Source organism: Scleropages formosus, chromosome 18 (assembly GCF_900964775.1).
Source record: "Scleropages formosus chromosome 18, fSclFor1.1, whole genome shotgun sequence".
In the NCBI taxonomy this organism is placed as follows: Eukaryota; Metazoa; Chordata; class Actinopteri; order Osteoglossiformes; family Osteoglossidae; genus Scleropages; species Scleropages formosus.
The window spans coordinates 21,271,170-21,290,453 of NC_041823.1; the positions used below are offsets into that span (position 1 = coordinate 21,271,170).

A 19,284-nucleotide genomic window follows, 5' to 3' on the forward strand; every position below is an offset into this window, starting at 1 on the left:
AACTTGATTGCCAGTAGCTCCCTGTTACCGATGTCGTAATTTTGTTCTGCAGATGACAGTTTCCTGGAAAAATAAGCACAAGGGTGGAGTTTGGGTGGGTTACCTTGTCTCTGGGAGAGGACAGCCCCCACCCTGGTCTCCGAGGCATCCACCACAATTGGGAGAGTCGGGTCGGGGTGTCGTGAGACTGGAGCCATGGTGAACCTGTCCTTCAGGGCTCAAAAGGCCACCTGTGCCTCTGCAGTCCACTGCAATCTCCTCTTGTTTCCTCGTAAGAGGGGAGTGAGTGGGGCAGCCACTGGGCTGAACCCCCGAATGAAGCGTCGGTAGAAGTTGGCGAAACCAAGGAACCTCTGGAGAGCATTGATGGAGGTGGGTTGGGGCCACTCAAGGACTGCCTGCACCTTCCCGGGATCCATTGCCACCCCCTCCTTGCTCAGAATGAAGCCAAGGAATGCGACCTGATGTTTATGAAACAGACACTTCTCTCCCTTCACATATAGGCGATTCTCCAAAAGCTGGGACAAGACTTGTCAGACAAAACGGACGTGTTGTGCCATCGTAGGTGAATAAATCAATATGTCGTCCAGACACACCAAGACCCCCTGGTTCACCAGATCCCCCAAGACGTGGTTCACGTATTCCTGGAACACGGAAGGTGCGTTTGCTAGCCTGAATGGTATAACAAGGTATTCATAATGGCCCAGCGAGGTACTGAACGCAGTCTTCCACTTGTCGCCTTCCTTGATACGGATCAGGTTGTATGCGCTGTGCAGGTCTAGTTTGGTGAAAACACGGGCACATTGTACCTGTTCCAGGGATGCGGTGATTAGCAACAAGGGGTGTGGGTATTTCACAGTAACTGTATTAAGCCCTCGATAAACAATACAGAGGCGCAGCCCTCCGTCCTTCTTGGCTACGAAGAAGAACCCGACGGACGCGGGAGAGGTGGACGGCCTAATGAACCCTGAAGCTAGGACCTCCTTGACGTAATCCTGAAGCGCCTGTTGCTCTGGTAGGGACAGTGGGTATACACGGCTCCTTGGCGGGGCTGTGCCTGGCAGCAAGTCAATGGCGCAGTTCCAGGGCCTGTGTGGCGGTAGGACAGTTGCCTTACTCCTACTAAAGACCTCTGCCAGGTCCTGGTATTCCAGGGGGACTACAAGAGTCGGACATATCGGGACTCTCCACGGAGGTGGCCCAACAGGGCAAGACCAGGCACGAGGGGTTACAATTCAGCCCCCAGGCCACCAGTTCCCCCTTACTCCATGAAAAGACGGGATCGTGCGTTGCCAACCAAATGAACCCCATTATCACGGATGTTTCTGGTGCCCTGATTAGGTAGAACACAAGGTCCTCCATGTGACAAACCCCGATTCGGACCCGCAATAGTTCGGTTTGTCTTTCCACTCTACCCATACCCAGCGGCTGTCCATCCAGGGCCTTGATCTTGTAGACAACATCGCACTCGCATATTGGTATGCCATGGAGCTGTGCAAAGTCTGTATCCATAAAACAGCTCGCAGCTCCCGAATCGACCAGTGCGCGGACCTGTATGCGCAAGAACCCCCAGCTCGCCTCCAACGGTACCATTAGGTGGGCATCTAGGCGATGGATAGCATTCATCTCGGCTCCCGGGCGCGATCTGCTAGAGGGCCTCCCTGGGCAGTAGACGCGGAAATGTCCTTCTCCCCCACAATACAGGCACAGCTGGCCCTGGATTCATCGTGCACGCTCCTCCTGCGAGAGATGCCCTCGGCCCAGCTGCATGGGTTCCGGGGCCTCCGCAGGCTTTTCCGTCTCCGCTGGTGGCAGCCCCGGGTGGGACAGATGTTCTCGGGTGAGGTTATCGATGAGGATGGCGTTCTCAATTAAACAGTCCAGGGTCCAATCCTCCCCACGGAACGCCAGCTCCTCTTGAATGTGGGGGTTCAGGCCGTGATGGAACGAGGCCAGGAGGGGCGTTTGATTCTAACCACTCTTCTCCGCCAGCATCCGGAACTCCAGGGAGTAGGCTGCCACGGTACAGTTCCCCTGCTGAATGGCCATGAGTCAGTCGCTGGCGGCGCGTGCCATCAGCAGGTGGTCGAACACTGCCCGAAAACGTTTGAGGAAGCATTCAAAGGAAATTATCTCTTTCTTCTCCCACACCACTGTTGCCCAGTCCAGCGTGGGGCCAGTAAGCAGGGAAATCATATAAGTAATCTTACTGATGTTGGTCTCATAAGCCTGTTGTTGGCTCGCGAACACCAGCTCGCATTGAGGGATGAACTCCCGGCATTTTTCGGACACTCCATCATACCTCATAGGTGCGACGGGCTGGGGGCCTTTGTTGGCAGTACCGGGACGACTGCTGATGATGTGGCGACAACGGTCGGAGGCGTTTCCATGTTGGCTGGTGGAGACGCCACGGGGGACTCCAGTTTCAGGTTTGTGGGTCTCAGATCTTGGAGTGTAGTCAGTATCTGTTGCAGAACTTGTTCGTGTGTCCCGAGCAACGCATCCTGCGTTGACACCACTCTCCGTAGTTGCTCCAGTCCTGCTGGGTCCATGATTGAGGCGGATTCTTGTCAGGGATGAGCACTGAAGACAGGTAAGTAGAGGACCCATGTGTAGGTGAGCTTTATTCAAACCCCCTGCTTTCTGCTTCCATTACTAATGATGAACTATTACCTGTCCTTTAGACCCATTTATTCATTCTCAACAACCACTTGATTGCAGGGTTGCGGTGAACCAGAGCCTAACCCAGCAGCACAGGGTGCAAGGCTGAAGGAGGGGGGAACACTTGTAATAACCCAAGTAATTATAGACTCAACTCCAATCTACCATTTTTATCACAAATTTTTAGAAAAGATCATAGCTTCTCAAATTGTAAAATATCCTAATCATCATAATATACAGTACTGTGCAAAAAGTCTTAGGCACTTAGATGTTTCACAAAAATATTTGCTTTCGACAGTTATTTAATGTCTTCTGCATTAGTGTTAATGGGAAACAGCATATTTTAGATTTCCAAGCATTCTTTTAGCAAAAAAGTTACAGTATTACACTAAGGGTTTTGTATGTCGTTAAAGAAAGAAAGCACACACACACACACTGTCTGAAACCACTTATCTGAATACAGGATTGTGGCAAACTGGAGCCTAATCCGGCAACACAGGGCACAAGTCTGGAGGGAGAAGGGACGCACCCAGTCCATCGCAAGGAACACAAAGCAGGACTCGAACCCCAGACCCACCAGAGAGTGGGACCCGGCCAAGCCTGCTGCGCCATGCGGTTGTTGACGATGAATGCGTATTAAGCTTTGGTTACCTTAAAGTACCTGTGATCGATAAGACACGTTCACTCAGGAATATCACTATGTAATGTAACTCCACTTGGCTGAGTTTCTGTTTTCCTCCCCTGTTATAAATGGTCTAATTTTGTTAAGTTATAAATTATTTTATTACTTAATTTCTTTGTTGAGCATTCTTTTCGTACAATAAGACCTGAGGAGGCTGGCCGGCAGTTACAGAAGCACCCTATGCTGACCGAAGATGACGACCAACCGCCATGATGGACGAGATGTACCTTGGTGAACTGGGAAATCAAGCGACCATACAGCAACAATGGCATTATTACCTGTAAACTGACTTAGAAGTCTTATTTAATCTAGAATTCCCAGGAGGGTGGGGGGCAGCCACTGGCACTTGGACTTTGAGAGGTTTTTTCCTCCCTCGATTTTCAGTTGGGAGTTTTCTGTTCCTGTTCTCCATGGCTAGTAGGCATACTTATAGCTTTATAAAAGCACTGATAATGTATTACGCTAGTCTGTAGTCAACTGTCTTCTTCGTATCGTCTGATGTATTTGTTTCTTTGCCTTATGCCTGTGTTCATGCACTGTGTGTCACTGCGTGAGAAGAGCACTCTATAAAAATAAATTGAATTGAATTGCAGAATAGCCACACATTCACACACTATAGGTGATTTAGAGCATCCATTTTACCTGAACTACATGTCTCTGGACTGCGGGAGGAAACCAGAGCCCACAGAGGAAACCTACAAAGAAACAGGAAGAACATGCAAACACCACACAGCCTAAGCTGGATTTGAACTTGTACCTAAACAGCCCAGGCACTGTGGTCTGAAACATATCACACAATACAATCATATAACAAGGGGGCAACAGGTAGTGCTGCCACTTCTAAATTCAGGGGCTGAAGGTTCAAATTTCACCCCCTGCTGTAATACCCCTAAGCAAGATACTTACTCTCAAGTGCTAAATATTACACAGTTACTGGATAAATAATTATAAGGTTGCCTAATATTGTAAGATGCCTCAGAGAAAAGTATCAGCTAACTTAATAAAATGTAATCAGATCATGGCCGTGCATTTTATTTATTTATTTTTTTGTATAATTTATAGAATAGCTATTGCTGTTGATCTTCCCTTTAATTAAAGTAATTATAATTTACTTTATTTAATAATTATTTACTTCATTTTAGAAATGTTTCACACATCTGTTCAAACAGAGACAAGAAACTTTACAAATGTATCAACCAATGACAGTATTACTAAAATCTAATTCTCTGACATTTTATTTCATCAACAGTGTTGGACGTAACACTCAACATTATTACTTTACCAGGAAATGAAGCTACATAACTTGTTACGTGTATAGTCTAAACCAGACCTGGGCATTTGACGGCCCCCGGGCCACATCCGGCCCTTTGGCTGTCCCTGTCCTGCCCGCGAGAGATCAATCGGAAGTTAGAAATCAAATGTAAGTAAGTGTACACCACGTACAGAATACAACTGCATTGCTTTTATTTTGAAAGTAACGGCTATTTTCTTTCAATTTACGTATGTGTGTGCATGCCGTAACGAGAAGGATCGAGGACATCGGTCGCGGGAAATCTGGAGCTTCAGCTGCAAAACAAAGCGGACAATTTTGACTTTTTCTCCTTGGCTTTCATGACAGCTGTGATGTCTGCAACACAGCCCAGTTACTCGTCTTTGTACGTGGGATAACTAAGGAAAGTTTAAGGTTACGGAGGAGCTGGCAGCAATGCGGTCAATGAAAGGGACGACACCAGGCAGGATAAAGTGATTGAAATTAACCCAGAAACTAGTATTTTTACATTGTATTATATCAGAAGGTGTTGTAAGTCAGTGTAAAAATTAACCATGTTATTGATGTTGTAATTAAAAAAGTTAAATTCATCAGGCATGAGCACTGAATCAGAGATAGTTTTTGCACTTTTCTTTTTCCCCCTGAAGTGTGGATAATACACCCAGCGATGTTCAGCTCAAACTCATTGACCTGCAGTCTGATACACTACTGGCAGAGCGCTTTTAGTCAGTATCACTGCTCGATTTTTACTCTTCTCTCAAAGAGGAGAACTTTCCACACATGAGGAGGCATGCTCAGAAGATGTTTGTTCTCTTTGGATCTACCTACATATGTGAACAAACATTCTCAGTGATGAAGTTCAACACATCCAGATACAGATCCTCTCTCACTCATGATCACCTGTCAGCTGTCCTTCGTATATCCACCTCAGACATTCAACCAGATTTAAGTGCACTTGTTCAAACCCAAGACAGACTGGATTTTTCTCACTGAACACAAAAAAGTACCAAAAAACATCAAAAGCACTTATTGCTTTTTGTATAAAGTTAATTAATTGTTGATCTTTAACATACTGCAAAACATACACATTTTCAGAATTGTTTCTGTGAAGGTTAAAAATGTTATGTTAAAAATAAAATGAAATAGTAGTGTAATGATTGGCTTTTCTACCATTTTTTACTGCTCTATTTGACCTATTCCACATTTTCATACCCTTATCATAACAGGTATTCTTACGCATAGCAGCTAATCAAAACCATATAATTTACTGCTTTTAATGAAGCGATAAAATTAGTATTGATCTGAATTAAGTTCAGCCTTTTGGTTTGGCCCCCCACAACAGTCCCAGTTTCTCATGTGGCCCCTTGGGAAAATTAATTGCCCACCCCTGGTCTAAACAATAAAATAGTACTTTGTGACTATATGTCAGATGTCTCTGATCATGTCCCATTCCTGCAATGTCATTCAGAAGGAAGCCTTCAAGCTGCTTTTTGTGCTTGGCTGTACAGTAATATTGCCACATAATGGAGCATGTATACCATCTACAAATCACTAATCCATACCCTCTTTCACAGATTAAGTAATATTCCTTTCCATATTTAAATGTATGAGCACAATACTCAGGGGAAACAGAATTTTATGAACGGTTAATTGTCTCAAGGCTGAGCTCCATGTTTGTCAATAAAAATTGACTGAGTGAATATATAAAAAGCATGGCTTTTAAATACAGTATTTCAGAAGTTTAAAAAAATACTACGGTACCATAAAGTATAATTGCATTTAAATAATTATTTATGCAGGAAACTATCTGGATTATAATAATGAAAAGCACATTTAAAGAAACCCTGAAAACAAAGGACCAATGTGAAGAATCCAGATTTAGCTACTTCCGGTGAACTAAAAAAGTAACAACACTTTTCAAATGGCTGTATCTGCAGCTGTCAAGAAACCATCTTCATGGTTTAATACTAGAGTTTAACTGCACTCAAGACGCACGTAGGTTGTGGCAGGGAATTCAAACTCTAACAGATTATAAACCACAGACGCGGACATTGACGGGTGCCGCTGTGTCTCTCCCTGACGAACTGAACGCGTTTTATGGCCGTTTCGAGCTTGCAAAAAAAGACCCTCCAGTACGAGCTCCCACAATGCTGCATGTCTCCAGTCTCACCGTCTCTGTGGCACAAGTGAGAAAAACTTTTAGCCGAGTCAAGAACCGCAAAGCTGCTGGTCTGGAGGGAATTCCAGGACGAGTTTTAAAAACATGCAGTGAGCAACTGGCTACTGTCTTCATGGATATATTTAACACCTCCTTAAAAAGCTCAACTGTACCCACTTGTTTCAAAAACACCACCATTATCCCCATTCCTAAGAAGAACAAAGTGAGCTGCCTTAATAACTATCGCCCGGTGGCACTGACCCCCATTGCAACAAAATGCTTTGAGAGGCTGGTGCTGGGACACATTAAGGACACCATCCCAGACACTCTGGACCCACTGCAGTTTGCCTACCGCCACAACAAATCCACTGAAGATGTAATATCACATATACTTCACACCATTCTGGCTCACCTGGACAATAAAAACTGCTATGCAAGGCTATTATTTGTAGACTACAGCTCAGCACTTAATGCTGTCATCCCGACCAAGCTGATCCATAAACCACTAGGTCTGGGACTGAGTGCCACATTGTTCAACTGGATCCTGGATTTCCTCACCAACAGACCCCAGCATGTGCAGACTGGCAGAAATACCTCCTCCCCACTGACCCTCAACACTGGCACTCCACAGGGAAGCATCCTGAGCCCGGTGCTGTATTCCTTGTTCACACATGACTGTGTGGCCAGTCACAGCTCCAACACCATCATAAAGTTTGCTGACGATACCACCGTTGTGGGTCTGATCACCAACAACGATGAGAGGGCCTACAGAGAGGAGGTGAGGCTCCTGGCAGAGTGGTGCCAGGACAACAACCTGTCTCTCAATGTCAGTAAAACTAAGGAGTTGGTTATTGACTTCAAAAGACAGGATACGGCTCATGCACCCATCTAGGAGGGGAGATAGGAGGGGTCAGCTTCGAATTCCTTGGGGTCACCCTCACTGCCAAACTCACATGGACTGAGCACACAGCATCAACCATCAAAAAGGCCCATCAACGCCTCCACTTCCTCAGGCGTCTGAAGAAAGCCAGGATGTCCACTACAGTCCTCACCACTTTCTACAAGTGTGCTGTGGAGTCTGTCCTCACAGTGTGTATTACATCCTGGTGTGGCAGCTGCTCCATAGAGAACAAGAAAGCCCTACAGAGAGTGGTCGAAACAGCTCAGGAAATCATTGGCACACAGCTACCAGCAGTCCAGGACACCTACACCACACGCTGCCTCAGAAAGACGATGTGCATCATGAGAGATCATAGTCACCCCGCACGGGCACTTTTCTCTTTTCTGCCGTCTGGAAAGCGGCTCAGGCCTATTCGAACCCGCACTGCTAGGTACAAGAATAGTTTTTACCCCACTGCTGTTAAGAGTATACAACACTCACCAATGTGACACCTTTTGTAACTAGAGTTGGACTGCTCCTTCCAAGCACATTGGTAGATTACATTGTCACTTTAAACATTCTCATGTTCTGAGTTCTCTGGCTGTCTACTGTTATTTATTGTTATTATTGTTACTGTTATTCATTGTTATTGTTATTAGCATTACTCATTGTCATTGTTATTGTTCTGTTTGTGCAATATTTCTACTGTTTTTGTTCATAGTCTGTGGAGAAACATTCAAGAATTTCATGATACTTGCACACGGTACTTGTACTTATGACAATAAACTTCAAACTAGTGTTTTTTTAAAAAAAAAAAAAAAACTTTGACATGAGACACAGCTGGAAGTCAAAACTGACCTTTACTAAGTCATGCACCGTAGGTGAAATTAAAGAATTTTAATTTATCATTAAAACATTAAAACAGGAGAAACAGGTTTAGCAATGTAAATGACAATTTTATCCATGTAACCAAATAATCACTTGTCCAATGCAGGGTCACAGCAGTCCAGAGCCTACACTGGTAGCAGAGGTGTGAGGATGAAAGACCCTGGACAGGATCCCTGTCCATCACAGAACAATCACATGGGAGCTACCAAATGTCCTATTTACTATTTTACTAAATACAGTTAACAACATTTCAAAATGTCTCTTTAAAATCCATTTTTAATAATGTAACATCTAGAGTTATGGTGTATGACTAGAAGACTTTGACAATAACAAAGACTACAGTTTCATACTACTACTTTTCAAGAAAAATGTTGACACCAAGACGTCATTTGTAGTGTAGTACTACACAAATACTATAGAAAATATTTTGCACATAGGTATAGGCAACATGGAAATGAATGTCACCATCCAGACAAAACTAACAAAAACTAGAATAACCACTGTTTTTAAAGAGTTCAAAAACCACAAATAAAATCTTTTGTTATCACTTCATTACATCACCCCCCCTCCCCTATTTTGACTGTACAGCTTGAACACCCCCAAGTTTGATGTGGTGAACCTTTCTCCTGTGGTCTTTCAGTGACTGGAGGCTGGGATAACTCCGCTGGCACAGCAGACAGCGAAAGGCATTGGGGTGACTGTGGGTGAACAGGTGTTTCTGAAGTCCCTCCTTGGTACTAAAACTACGGGTGCACGTGAGACAACGGATGAGCTTGCGGGAAGGATTGTGCTGACAGTTCTGTATGTGCAAGGAGAGACTGGGGTAGCTGGACAACTCCAAGCCACAGTGGGAGCAGACAAATTTTTTCCCATTTGGGAAATTAGCTTTGCATCTATTCTTGGTCAGGTGTCTAACGAGTGATTTCTGGAGGGTGAATGTCTGTTTGCAATTTGGGCACACTGAACGCTGGTGTGTGTGCAGGTGCATCTCATAGTTGGGCCAGGAACAGTAGGTTTCTCCACACTGAGGACAGATGAAGGATTCCTGTGCATGCATCTGTAGGTGCTCAAATAAGAGCCGAGGACAGGTAAATACAGACCCACACTCACAAGTCACTTTTCTTGGCAACACTGAAGGCAATGACATAATGCCCCAATCTCCCACAGTAGCCTGATTCTCGCTTCGCATACCACTGTCCTCATTTCCTGGAGGTGGGGGAATTATCAGCATCCTTTTCTGGCTTACAGGCTCCCCTGATGTGCCTGGGCTCTGCTGTGGTAAAATGTTGGTCCTACCCTCCATTTTGGAGTGGCTTCCAGATGCTACCACAGTGGTATTCACAAAGTGATACCTCTTTTTATGCAGGACCATGTTGTACCTGCGACTAAAACTTTTTCCACACTGGAGACAATCAAAACTTTGTTTTCTCTGACATGATGACATGCCTTTAATTAAGGGGGATTTCTTAGTGTCTTGCTGCATTGGTGTACCTGCAGGTATCTGACATGACTTGAGGTGCTGCTTAAGGGTAAAACGTCGAGCATAGCTTTTTCCACAGTTATGGCAGACAAAACGTTTCTTGCCTGCTTCAGAGATGTGCGTCAGATAGTTGCCGGACAGCTGTGTGGACAAAGAGCCATTCTGTACGGATGAGGAGCCTACATCTCCTGTATCCGTCTCCATGAGACATAGGTGCTCTTTATTTTCTCCCTCCACCAGAACATCAATTTCTGATTCATCAATTGGTACAATCCATTGTCCTTGCTCATCATCTTCCTGTGCACTGTTATTAGTTACCTTATCTTCTGTCTCAATCTTTATCCTTTCATCCAGCTCTGTAGCTGGACACTTCTGCATAGCTGTTTTAGATATAAAAGGCATAAAGCTTTTGGGTGAACCTGGTCGTGCAGGACCCTTCTCTTGTGGTTTCAAAAGAACAGCTTGTGTAGGACCTCCTTCAAACTGCTCCACTTTGACAAGACCAGGGGCCTCGGTGCTGACAGCAACATTTTTATGAATCCGTGACTCTTGGTTTTCCACCATTTTCTTACTACTTGAATTTACATTCACTTTAGATTTCTGGTGACTGCTGCGTGCATGAGAAAAAAACTGACATTTGTGCTTTTTCAGACCGTAGAGCCGCGTGAAACCATGTTTGCATAAATGACAAAAAAAAGGGCCTCTCACAGAACTATGCTCCAGTGTGGACTTTTGGCTAGAATTTACTAAATTTCCCAAGGAAGATGGGAGTACAAACCCTTCTGAAAATGCATGCTTTCGAGATATGTCTGGAGGACAAGCATGGTGTAATGGAATTGCTGCTTTAGTAATAAGAAGCTGCTTGCAGCCACGGCACCCAAATATTTTTTCTTTCTTGTGCACTGCATGATGCAGTATTAGGTTATCTACATGCTGGAATATCCTGCGGCAAAAGCCACACTGATGTCTGCCCTCCTGGCCATCTTTGCTGACCCCCAACAGCTTTTGACGTGTCTCAAGAGCCACCACAGGCAGAAAAGTGTCATTCAGATTTACAGTATTTCCAACTGCTTGGGTTGATGGTTTATTTGAACTTAACACTCCTAGAGTATTTTTTGCTGCTGCTTTTGTCTTATTTGCCGATTTGGTCAGCAATCTTCGTAGGTGCCGAACAGATGACCCCAAGGGTGCAGGGGCTTCAGTTGATGCTTCCGGTGCTACCGTTTTGGGTACAACATGTTCCTTGTTAGGCTTCCAGGATGTCTGAGCTGGTGGTAACCTTTCCATAAAAGCAGACACCAGCAGTTTCTTTAAGGTTTTCTTTGGTGATCTGACATCCTTTTGCTCAATTCCCGACACTTCACTGCCAGACAGAGAATTACTTGGGGATGGATCTGTATGCAGTAATAAATCTTGTGATGAGATATGAATAGGTAAGGAAGGAAATTCAGTTGCCTGTGAAACAGGAGAAAGTGTTTCAGCTGCTTTTGCACCCATCTCAGCATCAGCGAGTTTGCTGCTGAGCTGTTGATAAGGTGGATGAACCAACAGAACTGGTACTGACTGTGAAATGACATTAAAGCTCTGGCTGTCAGGTGAAAATGTAGAACCATGTTGACTGGGATTGCTGATTTCACTGGCATTATTAGTTGCTGGTGCTAAGGAGTTAACTTGTGGATTCACTTCACATGATTTTCTGTGCTCATTTATGGTGTTAACATCTTGGAAGTCAGATCCACACTCACTAATGTAAACCGAAGCAGAAGAAGAGGTTTCCACAGCCTTACAGTTGTGCTGATCCAGAATATCTTTGTTGGCAAACATGGTTCCACAACTGGTGCATGGCTGTTGACAGGAGTCAGCAGGAGACTGAAGGCTATCTGGGGTCTTATCATTTGCATGGGAAGCCTGGTGTACAAGCAAGGAGGAAAGTCCTGGGAAAACAGCTGCACAAGCCATGCAACGGTAAGTCCTCGCTGGCAGAGACCCTGCATCAGGTCTGTTTTCTTGAATTCCCAGCATCAGAAAAGATTAGAAAGTACTCAGGGCCTTGAGAAGTGTTTTCAGCTATGGTAGACAATATTCTTTCATGCTCTGTGAAATTAAAAAACATAAGGGAAAAACAATAATATATTTTGATCAATTTAGCCAATAAGCTGAACATTAATTTGCCCCTCAAACCTTCCGAAAATATTTTTAAAAATATTACACTGGCGAACAATTTTTTTTTTTCTATCACGCAAACAAAAACTGAGAAATCTGTATTTTTTACATTGAATTTGTATATATTTTTAGAATTTCTCTATCAGGCAAAGTTTTTGAGTGACACACAACTTTAATAACAGGCTACATTTACAAGTTAATTAAAACCACAAAAATTTTAACTAAAAAGATGAAATGTTCCACTTTCTGCTATATTTCACCTCAGGAACATCTCTAAAGGTCCAGCAGTAGTCATCCAGCATACTGGGACTCCACTCGAATTGGCCCCCCTTTTCCATATTGGAAATGCTCTGGTGAAATCATTCACCATGCTCGTTACTTACTGCAGGTAAAAAGTCCAAGAAATTAACTTACAAAGACATGGTGCATCCCATAACCTGGTACGACTTCAGGAGATCAGTCACTATTTCACTATGGTTTCCTACTTTATGATTTCACAAAAAGTTTCTGCAGATACATATGAATGATTGCCATGCAGCTTTCTCAATTTCACTTATCAGATTTATAATCTTTTATCAATTCTTTTACCTGACGACCTACAAAAATACCTTCCCTAATCTCAGCATCACTAATCCTGGGAAATGTATTCCTCAATTACATTAATCCAGTTCCAGTTTTATCCATCGCTTTCATTAAGTTTATCATAAGTCCAAGTTTGATGTGTAAAGCAGGATGGTAGATCTCTTCAGAGTCAGCAAGTGGACTGTTTACAAAGTAGGCTGTTTACCTTTGTCTTGAGGTTATTCATGCTAGAGAACAATAATAATAATAATTACTAGATATTGCTCAATGATTGTTAATATCATTGATTGCAAATATGCTACTATAGTTAAAATGTAGTCCTATAATAGCATTAATTCAACAGAACAATGAAAATGGGATCACAAAAAAAACTAAGCCTGATGGAAAAAAAATCAGCTTTTACTTTTGAATCAGCATGACAAAGGGCACCCATTACAATCCATATGAAAAATTGTTGTTGACCAGTGTTATTTATTCAAAACTTGACAACAGACTTGTTCTTGGAGTTACAAAAGGCCCACTTACCCACTCTATGACTAACAGCTTGTCCAGGTAAGGGTCTTTGTAGTCTGGAGCCTATCCTGGAAGTACAAGACACAAGGCTAGTAAATGATACACCCATAACAGTACAACAGTCCATCAAAGGGCAGCAACACGCACTCACAAAAATCACACACTACAAGTGATTTAGAGCAAGCAATTAACCTGAAATGTATGTTTTTTGGCTGTGGGAGGTATCACATGCAAACATGAGGAGAGCATGCAAACTCCAGTGAGTCATAAGATTTTGGAGATTTTCTCAAAAATATCTGCATACTGGAGCAAACACATGTGTCCATGTGGCCAATGGAAGGTGTCAATTAAACACACCAAAAGAGACCAGAAATGTGTGACCACCTTAATTCAACTCACTACCTTAGTGTTTCCAACATCTGCCAGGTGTGCATGAGTATTATTGATTTTAACAGAGCCAGAAAGATGCGTCTTATTACCATGGAGAGCAAAGCAGAAACAATAACCTACGCCAGAAAGGGACGAAAACATGAGGAAGGTTGCAAACTGCAGATAAATCAGTTGACAGTTTGTAGACACACACACTGACTGACTGACTGAAACCGCTTGTCCCAAGCAGGGTCGCAATGAGCCAGAGCCTAACCCAGCAACATGGGGCGCAAGGCAGGAGCGGGAGGGGACACACTCAGGACGGGACGCCAGTCCGTTGCAAGGCACCCCAAGTGGAACTCGAACCCCAGACCCACCAGAGAACAGGACCCAGCCAAACCCGCTGCGCCACCACGCCCCCTAGATTGTAGACAATATATTTTTATTTTCAATCATTTTAAAGTAGTTTCATAATGCATCTTAAAATTAATACAACATTTTAGAGTAATAAGAAAAATTACAGCAATGTCCATTTCTTACAGAACTTAAACCAAAAATAAATCAAGGGATGCCTGTATTAAGATTTTTTGCTTGGGAAGTAGCAACTGAAATAACTTTGGAATTATGAACAAAAGACATTACTAAAAATCTCTTAAGGACAACTGTGTCTATTGAGTGGTCAATAATACAACACGTTGGACATTGTTCATCACTTTAATAACATCAGTAATGCGGTCGCTGTATAGGACTGTAGTGGTGAAGGGGGAGCTGAGCCATAAGGCAAAGCTCTCCATTTACCGGTCGCTCTATGTCCCTACCCTCACCTACGGTCATGAACTTTGGGTAATGACCGAAAGAATAAGATCCGGCCCAGGACCCGCTGGAGGGATTATATCTCACACTTGGACTGGGAATGGCTAGGGATCCCCCAGGCTGAGCTGGAGGAAGTTGCGGGGGGACAGGGGCGGCTAGGCCTCTCTGCTCTCCCTGTTGCCACTGTGACCCTACTAGGACAAGCGGGAAAGAAAATGGATTGATGGATGGATGGACATGCATATACATGCATTAAGGGCTATTTAGAATCACCAATTAACCTGAAAAACTTCTCTTCAGACACTGGAAGGAAACCTGTGGGAATACAGGTAAATGCAGGCATATTTACACGGGGGCAGTATGTATCATTATTCCATGTTTTTAAGTAATTCCAAGACATCTTATCAACAAGTTTAATATATGTTTTATAAATTTTTGTGTATAAGCAACTTGATTGTAGCCTATCCCATAAGGTTCATGTGGTAACAGAGTTAAACATGGTTTTTGGCTTTACTTTCAGTGTCAGTACACACACAAAAACGAAAGAACAGGCGGAATCTCACGCTTTGTTAATCGGATGGTGGGGTGGCACGGTGGCACAGTGAGAAGTGCTGCAGTCTCATAGCATCTGGGTAGTGCGAGAGGACATGGGTTTGATCCCCACTCAGTCTGTGTGGAGTTTGCATGTTCTCCCTGTGCCTGTGTGGGTTTCCTCCAGTTTCCTCCCACAGTCCAAAGACATGCTGTTCAGGTTCCCCCATAGATTGACAGAGAGACTGTGTTCCACTGATGTAGGGTTGAGTGACCCAGGGTAAGTAGTGTATCTAGCAGTGTAAGTCACCGCGGTGACTAAGGTGTGTGTGTGTGTGTGGGCTGATAACACTACATACAGTTCATTGGAAGTTGCTTTGGAGAAAAGTGTCTGCAAAATAAATGTAATAACTATGAAAGAGCAGAAGGTACACAAGAAGACAGTCATAGAGCTATATGTTAGCATAAATGGGTGTCACATTTGGGGCTCAGAAACATAATTTTTTTTACCATTTAAATTAACATAATATGAGTATTCACCTTGCAAATGTTTTTTCAGAAACACATTAACTTCATAAGGTGGAAAAGATTACACTATCTAATCCACCTCAAAGGAAAAGCCTTAAAACAAGCCCAGACGTCCGAAGTGTGACACGTGGTAAGATGTTATGGGACACAACATGAGATAAAAGTTGGAAATAGACAGATAGTGTTTCACACCGGAAAAATAACACACACATGCACGCATGCGCACACGCACACGCAGTCTGAAGCCGCTTTTTCCAAGCAGGGTCGCGGGGAGCCGGAGCCTAACCCAGCAACACAGGGAACAAGGCTGGAGGGGAGGGGACACACCCAGGATGGGACGCCAGTCTGTCACAAGGCACCCCAAATGGGACTCAAACCCCAGACCAACCGGAGAGCAGGCCCTGGCCAAACCCACTGCGCCACACACCCCCCCCATAAAATGTTTTGTTTATATTTACATTTATTCATTTAGCAGACGCTTTTCTCCAAAGCGATGCACATCTCACAGAAAATGCAATGTGTACATTACATTAGCAGAAAGAGAACGTAGATGCAGACGTGTGATTCTAAAGTGCAATTAGTTTCTTACTATCCATTATATGAACCAATGTATACATCACACGAGTAGCTGCATAAAGGTTTACCCAAATCATTGACAATTCCGAATCACCTTCCTAATAATTTTTTAATTAAACACTTACATTACAAGAGTAGCTGCATAGAAGTTTATCTGTTGTTTAACAGGTATGATCTCAAAGTTTACATTTACGTTTATTTATTTAGCAGACGCTTTTCTCCAAAGCGACTTCCAATGAACTGTATGTAGTGTTACCAGCCCACACACCTTATTCAGCAAGGTGACTTACACTGACTACTTACAAAGCATCACTCATACATACATCAGTGGAACACAGTCTCTCTATCACTCACACACTGTGGGTGAACCTGAACAGCATGTCTTTGGACTGTGGGAAGAAACTGGAGCACCTGGAGGAAACCCACACAGACACGGGGAGAACATGCAAACGCCACACAGAATGAGCAGGGATCGAACCCATGTTCTCTCACACCCCCAGAAGCACTACTCACTGTGTCACCATGCCAAGTTATAGACCATGAACACTTACACATTACATGAACTTAAGAAATCATGGGTGAAATGATTTGGAAGAGGTGAGTTTTAAGACCCTTTTTAAATGTACACAGAGATTCAGCAGTTCTGAGTGAGAGGGAGAGGTCATTCCACCACACCGGAGCCAGACAAGCAAAGCATATGTTAAATCATATCAAGTAAATAAAGTGTCAAATTTTATAAGAATTCACCAACAAATAACTGCGACATGTGTTTCACTACAGACTGGCTGCCAAACTTTGCACAAATGGCACAAAACTACAGTTTAGTTTTACTGGATATATTTTGCTTTTGTTGACCCTATGCCTCACTTTTATGCTTCAAGTTTTGATAACCCGTCGGATAACAATGGTGGACCACGCTGTCTTTACACAGACACACAGAACGGGACTAAATGTTTTCACACATTGAATGATCCACCTTTGCAACACTGGCTATATAATAAATTTAGCGAGCAAGAAAACGCAATGAAACACGTCTACAATCAATGCTTATTTATTAGTTATCTAATTCTGATCGCAAATCATTTGCCAAAATTTTCAAAATGTATCGGGTATTTCAAACAGAGTAACTAAACGTTACTTATATTGTTCACGCCCAAGCCTAATTAAAAAATCTTTCACAACTTAACTTAAGTGTGCTTTGCCTACACGTTCGTGCAGAACGTATCAGGCCCGCGGGTAATGAGCCACACGTGCTCCGCACGAGCAGCACACTTAACTCGCGCCACAACAATATGTACGGACTAGCAAGGATGTCCGATGTGCACGCGAGCAAGAAAGTCACCAGGGAAAGAGCCGCATGATATGCATTTGAGCAATTTTTTTATTCGTGTATTACTTAAATATAAATTTTCCAGGCACAAAAAATTAAACTAACCTTATTTTAGAAACATGCAACGACTTACCTTGTGGATTTTTAAAACAGAGTATGCCGCTAGCCTGGATGAATCACAGGGCACAGCAGACAAGCTATTTACACGGTAGGCTTAGCTAGTGGGCTAAATTGATGGGTTTTTTTTTTTTTATTTTTAAACTGCACAGTATGAGTTGTAAGTGCTTTACTGTTTCGAAGATTTTCAGGCGAATTTATTAATTTTCGTTGAAGCGCTACCAGCATTCAGTGGTCCTAATGGCGGGGTACAAACCGACTTCCGGTTGTTTCTCCAATACTTTGGGCAGGCCGTCTGGCGGATGACGGCTGATAGGAAGTGACGTCGGCTGACGGACAAAAGGGGCACCAGTACATAAGAACTTTGATAGCGGGGAGAAGCGTCTAACTGTATACATGCAAATATAAATAGTCTGTTTGGTGACAGTACAGCGTTTATATTTACATTTATTCGTTGAGCTGACGCTTTTCCCCAGCGTAACGTGTAAGTCAGAGTGGACAAATGTGAATTTCCCCAATAAGCGATAGAGATGAAACGCGATTCACGAAAATTGTCACTTAGTCCAGCACTGCCATTTTTGCCAGCATGCATAGTGACATTACACGAGTAGCTGTATGTGTAACAGATAATTTAGTGAAAGTTTGTGAAGCAATTTGTGAGCAGGAGAGAGGTCCTAAATTGATTTGTTATGAGAGAGAGAGAGCTCATTGCAGCACGTGGAGCTGGAACTGAGAACCATTGGGCTTTTAATTTTTTTTACCTCTTTTGTGTGGGACCAACAAGCGGACAGAGGTGAAGGAGTATTGTTGTCTGGTTTGAGTGTAGCAAGTGAACTACATGAAACATTCAATTCAGCTAGCCACAGCAAATGCATAAACTTTGTGGATGACCTGGTTCATCAGCTTCAGTGGATATTTGATCAGTTTTAGCTCTAGCAGAAGAGTTACATGCAGGCTTGCTTGAACACCGATGGGCATCCCTGAACCTCTGCTATATTTGAGAGTATTAAGTTGTTAGTATAATAGTCTATGCATTCTTCTTCTGCTAAAACAGAACACAATGGGTATCATTTGGCCTTAATTTGACATTTGTAGTTTTTTTTTTTGAAATATCATGTTTCACTGAAATATTTAAAAAAAACATGAATTTGGTCAAATGTACAATTTAGTAAAAAGGAACACTTTAGAAATGCAGGTTGAACTGTATGTAATGTACGTGTTTGGTCAGCTGGTAGCGTAGGGGGTAGCGCTACTGTCTTTGGACCCTCAAGTTCAAATCCCACTTTGAGCTGTAGTACCCTTGGAAAAAGGTTCTTGGCCTAAATTGCACTGGTAAAATTAACCAGCTATGTAAATGAGTGAATAGTTGTAAGTAGCTTAATACTGTAAGTTGCTTTAGAGAAAAGTGTCATGTGAACTCAGTTTTCCATATATTCTTGTACCTCAGCTTATGAACATACTTGGGATCACAAGTCTGTTTTGTAGTCAGAATTAATAATATATTTTTCTTCCTCATTATATTTATGGGTTAGATTCTGTTCAAAACATCAGATAAATCTAACATAATCAAAGATTTGCATTAAGACTTTTCTGTTTTCATCAATAACTCATTTACATTTATTAATTTACCAGACACTTTTTGCCAAAGCAATTCCAACAAACTATGTAGTATAATCAGCCTATGCCTTATTCACTAAGGTGACTTACAGTAGTAGTACTGTACACTACTTAGAATGGCTCACT

General features: G+C 43.0%; 1 protein-coding gene across 2 annotated transcripts; it reads right to left on the reverse strand.

The window, feature by feature from the left end:
• Nucleotides 1–9,085: 9,085 nt before the first annotated feature.
• On the reverse strand, nucleotides 9,086–17,810 carry LOC108922225 (zinc finger protein 84). 2 transcript variants are annotated; one of them, XM_018732221.2, is made up of 4 exons: nucleotides 17,558–17,810; nucleotides 14,741–14,774; nucleotides 13,290–13,345; nucleotides 9,086–12,113 (listed from the first exon to the last, which is right to left on the reverse strand). In XM_018732221.2, exon 4 carries the CDS (start codon nucleotides 12,039–12,041, stop codon nucleotides 9,111–9,113), a length of 2,931 nt encoding a protein of 976 aa, XP_018587737.2. In that variant the 5' UTR covers nucleotides 12,042–12,113; nucleotides 13,290–13,345; nucleotides 14,741–14,774; nucleotides 17,558–17,810; the 3' UTR covers nucleotides 9,086–9,110. The 2 variants fall into 2 exon arrangements, with proteins under 2 accessions (XP_018587737.2, XP_018587738.2); XM_018732222.2 differs by lacking the exon at nucleotides 14,741–14,774.
• Between the last annotated feature and the right edge of the window lie 1,474 nt (nucleotides 17,811–19,284).

Excerpts from the sequence above, each read along its gene's own strand:
- LOC108922225 (XM_018732222.2), bottom strand. The coding sequence starts at position 12,041 with ATGCTGGGAATTCAAGAAAACAGACCTGATGCAGGGTCTCTGCCAGCG.